Genomic DNA, 9,961 nt, shown 5'->3' with positions numbered 1-9,961 from the left:
TCAATGTTATGTCCATGTCGATTCCATCTAGCGACAGCACAGCATGCAGCTAACGGAAGTATCAGGTCAGACAAACTGATTTTTTAAAGGAGAAATTGCTTTCATTTTGCTTTGTTACGATAGTATACATTGATTTGTACTTTACATTTGATTTTAACTGAATAGATTATAACTGATGTTGGTATTTGTGGCTTTGGATCTGTGGTTAATGAATTATTCACTAGTGACTGGATATGGAAAGGCATTGGTTTTAATGAGAAATTAGTTTTCCATCTGTGTGGCTTGTGATAAGCATACTTATGACTCTGGAAATCAGGGAAGAAGAAAGATGCATGTTAAGTAGTTGTTGATGTATGAATTTGCTGCAAAATATTTATAGCATTGGTCACATTCACAGTTACATTATAAGATGATAAAAGAAAAGCCCAGCTATGTGATGTTAATACAATACAGTATGCACAGTTAGATATCTAACCAGTAATGCCCCAACAGTGTCAGAAATTAAGTAGCACAGTATGATTTCCATAATTTTGTTCCCCCAAGGCAAAGTGTGAACAATTTTGTTGAATCGTGTTCCTCGGATGGATGCAGTTTAGAAAAGTCTGGATATAATTTATCCTCCATCAAGGACACGAAAATCTAATTTGACCTTTTTAGGACAGGTACTGAATCTATAATCAGATATAGTCTAGATGAACTCTCAAGGTTTTGCTGCAAAAATGACATTAAGTTTAATAAAAAGGGTAAAACATCAGCATTGTTATTTGACAAAATGTATAGTCAATGCTAAAACATGCATTTTGAATTTGCATTGTGTATATATTGTGTAACTGTGTTTATTTGTTGTTGTTTTTTTCCAGTTTCGTAAGCAAAAATATGGACACTCTTTAACATTGTTGTTTTTTGCCGGCTGGTCAATGTGATCCTACAAATTATAACTGACAACCAAATAAACACTCTAAAACAATGTCTCTACATCGGAAGATTGTCCCCGACCCGGGGCCTCTTACTACTGAGATAGGTGAGGGTTATGCATTCAACTTCAGCATCCCATTAATAAACATTTTTTTGTCCAAGCTTCTTAGAAATTGCTAATATCATAGCTTTCAGTAATATTGCAGGATTATTTAAAAATGTGCACTGACACAATGGATTTTTTTCATCCAATATATCTCTTCTCTAGTGTCTGAAATTGACAGGGACAAGCATACTTTACTGTATATGCTGGACCTGCACAGGGAAAAGGTGTCTCCTATGGATCTTACAACAATGCTATATGTAAACACTCCAATCACTGAAGATGACTTTCCACAGAACCCAACAGAGCTCTCAAATGCATTCCTCCGGCGGCTCTGGCTATGTAATCCCCAAGCCCGCAGCACTTACTGCAAGGTACCTGTAGGAGACTACGGTTTGGACATGGATGAGAATTCACAATGTGCTATCAATCCTTTAGACTTGGTTGCTGTCATTTACATGACAACAAATAGTTTCCTACAGCAAGAGATCACCCACAGAATGTTGCAGTGCAACTTTGCAGTGCCTCTGTATCTTCCACCTGTTTACCCAGAAAAGAAGGGGACCATGCTTCTGAATCCATTTAGAGGTGTTCTGGGTCAGTGGAAGTCACCTTCTGAGGGAACTATCATGAAGAACATGGCCAATTCCAGGATGCCATTTCTCTCCACAGTGAGGCTAGGTCGCTGCAGTGTCTCAAAATCTCGAGTACTCAACCGTGTTCTTGGGGGTCCACACAAGCTAAATGAGTGCTTCATAAACTGTGGTATGGATGGAGGGCAGCTGCCTCGTGTTCTCTCAGATGGCCTGGTGGAGATGTGTTGGAACTTGCCTTCAGGAGATCATCATGACAATGTCTTCTCTCGTCCTGTGCTAGTAGCTAATCTCCGTGGAGACGCAGCCAACTGCGAAAAACAGATGAGTCTGCTGTGTTACGCATCTGCAGTCCTCATAGTGTTCTGCGGAAGTTTTGGTGCCAAGGAACGAGAACTGCTTACCTCATGGAGGGAGAATACAAGCCACATGGTTATAATCGACTGCTCAACGTCAGTAGAGGATGGCCGAGAGAATCATAATGAGAAAATTAAACAAAGGCTGGTGAAGGATTTAGAAATGCCTGAAGGAACAATGCTTAATGGCTATGGAGGTAATGAGGAAGAAATTGCTGAAAACTTAAGAGATGTTCTTGATCGCTTTATTCCATACCTGCACACCGCAAATCTTGTAGGTACAGCTGGTATGGCTAGTGACCTCGACATTAATGTTGATGAAGATGAGATCTGTCGAATGGCATTCGGAGAAGTTGAAGAAGTCCTCAGTGGAATTGAAGATGGAATGACCAGCTATTTGGAGAACCAGCTGCCCCTGCAGGGTGAGGTATGGAAACAGTTGTGTCAGCTGGAGAAGGTGGAGGGACGTCACCAGCAACATACAACCCAGAACTTAAGAGAGGAGAAGGAAAATCTTATAAAGCAACTGCTTGATTATAAATTAACAACAGCCATGAGAGCTTTTATTGCAGCTCTCTGTTCATTTGACACAACCAAGCGGGCGTTTTTCCTCTCTTGGATGAGGGTGAAACTTGAAGTTACGCAGTTGGATACACTGTCCCATCTTAGGGGAACAAATGAGGAATGGATGCAAGAACCTTGCATTGGACTTGAACATTTCCTTCGAGAAATGGGATTGATCTATGAACGATACTTCCGCGGTCCAAACAGTGATTTGTATGACATGTTCCGCTTACCGTATGTAGGTGCTGAACTACTTTTGTATGGAGTTCCCCTTGAACTCTATGATGGGGATGCCTCAGTATTTCCCATGAACTGGGTATACAGCGTTCTTTATGAGGTATACAAGCAGCTGCCAAAGTTCAGTCGAATGAGAGTTTTGACAATCTTAGGTTTCCACAACTCTAAGAATGCAGAGATCTTATCTGCAATGTTTGGCGCCAACTTCCCAAAGTGGGGTAGAAGGCATATCAAAGGGGCGTACATGCTTCTCCTCAGCCTGCCTGACAACTTAAGAATGGAGATGGACTGTGAATTTCTGATGTTGATTGACACAGAAGGTTTGAACCGCCAAGCAGGAGGAAGTCTTGTGCATGACATTGAACTGGCTACCTTTGTCAGTGGACTGAGTGACATTACTCTGGTAGATTTACCAGCTGAGGGTCAGGATGGAGCAAGAAGCAACCTTCAGATTGCTGTCAGCGTTCTTCTCTGCACACGAAACTTGGAGAGGAAGACTACCTTTAAGGTTGCTTCAGAAGAAGCAGGAATGGATGGGAAAATCATGAGTTGTGTAATTGATGTACTTACCACAGGAGAGCTCCCAAATGAATCTAAAAAAGAAACACTTCTCACAAGTGAAACAGGGGGTGTAAGTCATAACCTGTCCAGCTCGTGGACCAGCAATTCTGTGACTTCACAAAATGATCAAATCTACAGTGATGCAGTTCTCAGGCTAAAGAAAAGCCTGTTGACAATGTTCCATGAAAAGGCAATAAATGGCCAGCCAACCTGCTTAGGTGCATTAATGGAGTATATGTGCAATCTTTGGGAGAAAGTGAAAAATGGAAATTTTGCCATAAAGTTTGGAGACACAGGTGCAGCTGATGCCATCATTGGCCTTTGCACAAAACTTGCACAGGGAGAGAAGCAGCTCAATGATCAACTAGATCTTTGGGTTCAAGGGTTAGACAATCGCATAACAGAGTTAAAAGAATCAGCATCACAAAATGGACAAGGTATGGATTCAGATGGCGTACTCACAATTTTGAGGAATGAAGCAACTACCCAAATCAGTACAGAGAGAGACCAAATTAAGGCAAGTCTCTGGGACTACCTTAGGCAGGAGGATATTGATATTGCCCTTGTGGAAAATTATAAAGGAAGCCTTCTCAAAAGAGTAGACCTCATTCAAGTGCAAATGACATCTGATGTTGCCCAGAAACTTGAGTCTGCTGCCATTCGCCATGAAATGACAATAAAGATGCGTGCCTTATTGACATCACTTGAAGCAGCCCTGGAGGTAAGGTTACGTTCACTCTTGCAGACCTGCAAAAACAATGACTGTGTGATTGAGGACAAGGAGCTTCAACGTGAATTTGTTAGTGTTTGGGAAAATATCCCATCCAACATGAAGGAACCCCCCCTAGAAACACAGGAAATCTTAGCAAGGATGATGGAGCAGCTAAAGAAAAACCTAAGCAATCGTGGTCTAAAAAATCAAAATGTTAGACTCCGAAATGCAAACCAACTCAATGGCTTTAAAGTGAAGACTAGCCATTTTGCTTTGAGTAGTAAGATGAAGAAAACATTGAAGTACAATAAGAATGTTGCACAAAGATTCACCAATAATTTGATAGAAGACTGTGACAAGAGAGTCTCAGAAAAACTGAAGCACAAAGAGTGCTATTCAGACAGTTACATGAGGGAGTTGCTTGCAATTGTGGATAAGGGTCTAGAAGTTTTAAAAAGTGAGTCATTCATGATGAGTCCCAAATTTGAAGCGGATATCAAAGGATACATCTGTAGCAAAGCACTGGTGTCATTTCAAGAGGTGCAGCAGTTGCTCATAAGGGAAAGAGAAACTAAAGAAAGATTTCTAAATGAGACCAAGGACAAGCACATGTTGAATTTCATATATCAGTTCCGAAAAAGAGACCAGTGTCAAAAAGCTGCTCATTCTTTCACCAACCTGTGCCTCAAGCCAACAGCTGAAGACTTCATTTACAGCAGTTTGGAGAGACAGATATTTGATGACATGCTCCAGAACAAAAATGCACGGCTTTATAGCTCACCAAAGAAGTTCCACTACGGTCTACTTAAAGAAATGCTGCTAAAGGATAGCTTTGAGAATTTCCATGAGTATCTTCAGTCCCATGAAAGCTTCAGCTGGAAGAGTATTGAGAACTTTATCAGAGCTCATCTGTCAGGTTCTGTTATGATCGAAGACCGCAGGGAACAGAGAATGCACCAAATCTTTGATTGGGTAAAGAGGTGCATTAATCAGGAATCAGAATCTAGTAGTGGGGCACAAAGCAATGTTAGACTACTACTGGAGAAAGTTTGCATCAGCCTGGAGAGTCTGGGAAAAATCACTATGCCAACTCAAATCTTGAAAGAACCTTTGTTTGACATAAGTACACATCGTGAGCACTTCCTTGCAGACCTACAGGAATCAGTCTCTGTGCTGTCCTCATCAATTGCTCAGGAATTTATGGAGAATGAGGATGTCATTGAAGTCCCTGATGACCTCCCTAATAAACTTGAGGACATGCTGTACGACAGAGTGAAGGGGTGTGATAAGCGTTGTCCTTTCTGCAAAGCTCCATGTGACCTGGAAGAAAAAGAACATCAAGTGCACGAAGCTGTTGTGCATCGACCTAAAGGCCTAGTGTGTTATACCAATGCCAACTCCACCATTCTTTCCCACAACACCTGCTCTGCAGATATTGTAGGACAAAACCAGTTTCAAAACAGACATACAGGGGGCCAGTCTCTGCCCTTTAAGGAGTATCGGTCCATCTACCCAGACTGGAACATTTACCCAGAGGATCCTAGGAATAATGGGCCTGCAGTCTACTGGAGGTATGTGTTCATGAGGCACAACAGTAGGTTTGCTAAAGAATATCAGTGTGCACCTGCTGTATTGCCTGAAGCATGGGGGAAAATCACTCAGGAGGAGGCGCTACAGAGCCTGAGAGAGGCCTTTCACATTACAGAGTGATAATGCCCGTCACCAGCATTATTATATCCATGTTTTCACTTCAGCTGTTAAAACAGTTTTCTATTATAGAACTTTTCTCTAAATAAAAAGACAGAAGGTGAAGTTTTCATTCATCACTTACATGCCAGTTGATGAAAAATGTATGAACCTTTTCCTGTAATAATGTGTTATGACCATTTCCATGACCATTATTTACTCGTTTTCATCTTAAATAGCCTATGTTAAATGTAAAAAGCTAAATGTAATTCAACAATACTCATTGTTAGCATAATGTCTTCTGATATTTTACGAATACGATGTATGCCAGTATAGGACTATTACTCTTTCTCATTAAAAATGTTGCTCGTATATCTTATATCTATACAACTAAAAACTATTTTAAAATCTGGTTTGTTTTCTCCTCCTCATTCTCATCACGGTTTTTCATATTTGTATGGTAGATTTCCCATTTTTATAAATGTTGTGGATTTATCAAAAAAAAAAAAAAAAAAAAGTAATGTTTTGTAAAAATATTAAGGAAATTCCAAAAACAGATTTTTAAATGAAGAATAAAGAGTCAATGTAACAACGAACATATTTTGTCTGTTAAATTACATGGTTACAGATGATCCATGTTCATTTCTTTAAACCCTCATATTATTCACTCACATGATGACATGTTTCACAAGCCACTCCCATCATGAACCTTTTACATTGGCAGTATTTTCTGGCACACTTTATTCCTGTTTTTCATCAGCAGTATGATGAATGCATACAAAATGTATACAAACTATACAGTAAATTCACAATTAAGGTTTATTGTGATCAATTAAAAAAAAAAAATTCTTCTGAAATATTTTTCCCTACTTTTTCTCGGTAGGTCGATGTGGGTTGAGCTCATTAATTGTGACAGGTGTTTCAGATTACTGAGAGTGAGAGATCTTAAAATTTGATTCTTTCTAAGTGATAGTAGTGTGGTAGTTGGGATAGTTTTGGTATTGAGAGGACAAAGGAGTGAAATTGCTTATGTTATTGAATGGGTTTGTTAAAGGAATACTTGTTATGCTGAGACTTTGAGAAATTCATGCAACCCCAGTGCTGGAACACACGCACACCAATTTAGTGTATCCAGTCTACCTAACTTGCATGTCTTTGGATTGTTCTGAACCAGAACACCTGGAGGAAAACAACACCAATACAGGGAGAACTCCACACAGAAGACGTTCTGCTCTGCCAGAACTTTTGGTATTAAAGTGACTCTCAGATAATGATAAATAAATGAATGCGTTATTAAATGTAATGACATTTTCTAAACTTTAAACTGCCACTCTTGCACTTTGATGTCTAAAAAGCTTAGCATTGACGGCAAAGAGAGTATTGGGGAGAGTGATTCTGTTTTTATTAACAATAAATATACACTACCAGTCAAAAGTTTGGAAACATTACTATTTTTAATGTTTTTGAACAAAGTCTCTTATGCTCATTAAGGCTGCATTTATTTCATAATAAATACAGAAAAAATAGTAATATTAGGAAATATTATTACAATTTAAAATTATGGTTTTCTATTTTAATATACTTTAAAATATAATTTATTTCTGTGATGCAAAGCTGAATTTTCAGCATCATTACTCCAGTCTTCAGTGTCACATGATCCTTCAGCAATCTTTCTAATATGCTGATTTGATACTCAGTTATCATCAGTGTTGGAAACAGTTGTGTTGCTTAATATTTTTTTGGAACCTGTGATACTTTTTTCAGCCTTGCTACATAAGATTTCTATTTTAAATAAATGCTGATATTTTTTTACTTTTTATTCATCAAAGAATCCTAAAAAAGTATCACAGGTTATAAAATAATATTAAGCAGCACAACTGTTTCCAACATTGATAATAAATCAGCATATTAGAATGATTTCTGAAGGATCATGTAGTAATGATGCTGAAAATTCAGCTTTGCATCACAGAAATAAATTATATTTTAAATTGTAATTTTAAATTGTAATAATTTAATTTTAAATTGTAATAATATTTCACAATATTATTGTTTTTTTTTCAGTATTTATTATGAAATAAATGCAGCCTTAATGAGCATAAGAGACTTCGTTTAAAAACATTAAAAATAGTAATGTTTCCAAACTTTTGACCGATAGTGTATATGTTCACATAAATGCCTAATAATTTGATTTTTTTGAAAGTAGAATTTTTCTGATTGTGATTGTTTTTTATTGAATCTGACAAGCCAAATCTCCTAAATTATGGAAAATTAAAACTTTCCCTTATTTTCTCTAATTAAATTCGGGAACAGAAGCAAATGAAAATTTTAGGAGTGTGAAAGTGTTTTGAAAGTGTTTTTTTTTTTTTTTTTTTTTTCAGTTTAGAGAAAATTTATTCTACAATTATTTTTGAAAACTGAACCGAAACGATGAAAACCAGAAAACATCTTATTAAACAACCTAAATCTTTCCCAGCGATTGAGTAAATTCACCACAAGAGGTCAGAATAATCATGTATTATTCATAGCGCGTTCACAAACACATTAGTACATGATATTACACTGTGCAGTCATCCAATAAGGGTAATTCAATGTATTTAATATCCGCATTCATGTGTGTGACACACGAATGCAAAGTCATTTTAAACTTGTTCTTTTTCTTTTAAGATATACACAGTAAGAAGCGTTCGTTGTCTTAATGTTGTATTGCTTGAACTCAGTAACAGCAGTAGAGATTGGCGCATTATGACGCCATAGTTATGATGCGTCTTGAGAGTTTCAACTGAGTGAAGCTGTTCAGATCAGTTCAGCAGTTTGTGATCGCAATGAATAGGTAAGCAGTAGCACGAGATTGCATCTTAATGGATTCTTCTATTTATATTTTTGTTTGAACGTTTGCTTATTTTAAACTCATCTAGGACATCTGTTCCATATAGCATTATATTTTTTTCATATATTTCATATGAAGAGTCAGTTTTTTGAAATTGAGATTTATACATCATCTGAAAGCTCAATAAATAAGCTTTCCCACTGATGTATGGTTTGTTATGATAGGACAATATTTGGCTGAGATGCAACTATTTGAAAATCTGGAATCTGAGGGTGCAAAAAAAATCAAAGTATTGAGAAAATTGCCTTTAAAGTTGTCCAAATGAAGTGCTTAGCAACACATATTACTTACAAAAATACATTTTTGATACATTTACAGTAGGAAATTTACAAAATATCTTCATGGAACATGATTTTTACTTAATATCCTAATGATTTTTGGCATAAAAGATAAATCAATCATTTTGACCCATACTATGTATTGTTGGCTATTGCTACAAATATACCCGTGCGACTTAGTTTTGTGGTCCAGGGTCACATATATTGTACATTGTAAAAACAGAATCTATAGCCTACATGTTTATTCATTTTCATTAAACTAATTTGCAGAGTTTTCTGTGAAAACAAGGGTAGCCTATACCTCATACATTTTTTTAATTTCAAATGATTAAATACATTTTATCAAAATGTTTCCCAAGCCGAAAAAGCAAGATGTTGACAAGGCTGACCATGACACCTACTTTAGAGGTCCCTTCCAAAAACCAGTTACCTCCATTCATCCCTAACATGAGGCCTCCATCCCGACACATGAAGAGGAGGTGGCAAAAATGTGTTTTATTTCCCGACATTGGAAACTCAGTGAATTCTGTAACCAGAGGAAACCCTTTACCATCCATCCCCGGCATTCCAGCAGCACCCAAGCTCAATCAGCACGGGAAGACCAGAGATGCTGCTACCTTTCTCTCTGCCACTGACAGGGCAAGGCTTTTTGGCATTAACAAGTGGTATTAGAGTCCAGGTTAGTCAGCTTCCACATCTTCTCTCCCTCTAACCAAAGTTGTCATATATGATATATGATGAGACCGTTGTATTTATTTTTTGTACATTTATTTACAGGGGAGATAAAATCCAAAAAAAAAAAAAGAAGAAAAAAGAAATCTGTGCAACAAAGGTCTGTGCAAAAGGCAAATGCATAAATCTGTGCATTTTAAAAAAATAAATGGTGCTTAAAAAAAACTGTTTCAGATTTGGTTCATTGTCATTTTGTGTGTGACTGTTCGAAACTTGGGAGGGGACCTAATAGAATTGAATTTCTAGCGTGTATACAAAATAAAGGTGAAACAGAACGAAACCTTATCCCTGTTCACAGCCTGGTCCAGCTTCCTTTGAACCACACTTCATACATCCC

General features: G+C 37.5%; 1 protein-coding gene and 1 long non-coding RNA gene across 3 annotated transcripts; both read left to right on the top strand.

Annotated features, from left to right (window-relative positions):
• Positions 1-6,139, top strand: si:dkey-202l22.6 (interferon-induced very large GTPase 1). Of its 2 annotated transcripts, none has more exons than XM_051863842.1 (3): positions 1-65; positions 861-1,021; positions 1,184-6,139. In XM_051863842.1, exons 2-3 carry the CDS (start codon positions 967-969, stop codon positions 5,749-5,751), a joined length of 4,623 nt encoding a protein of 1,540 aa, XP_051719802.1. In that variant the 5' UTR covers positions 1-65; positions 861-966; the 3' UTR covers positions 5,752-6,139. The 2 variants fall into 2 exon arrangements, with proteins under 2 accessions (XP_051719802.1, XP_051719803.1); XM_051863843.1 differs by lacking the exon at positions 1-65 and adding an exon at positions 88-662.
• A 2,177-nt stretch (positions 6,140-8,316) lies between these two features.
• Positions 8,317-9,961, top strand: LOC127495662 (uncharacterized). The gene is made up of 3 exons (XR_007925160.1): positions 8,317-8,557; positions 9,252-9,571; positions 9,670-9,961. It is a non-coding gene; the product is annotated as an uncharacterized LOC127495662 (long non-coding RNA).

This window comes from Ctenopharyngodon idella, chromosome 15, assembly GCF_019924925.1.
Source record: "Ctenopharyngodon idella isolate HZGC_01 chromosome 15, HZGC01, whole genome shotgun sequence".
In the NCBI taxonomy this organism is placed as follows: Eukaryota; Metazoa; Chordata; class Actinopteri; order Cypriniformes; family Xenocyprididae; genus Ctenopharyngodon; species Ctenopharyngodon idella.
The sequence above is the reverse complement of the archived record's forward strand: the minus strand, read 5'-3'. Positions and strand labels throughout refer to the sequence as shown.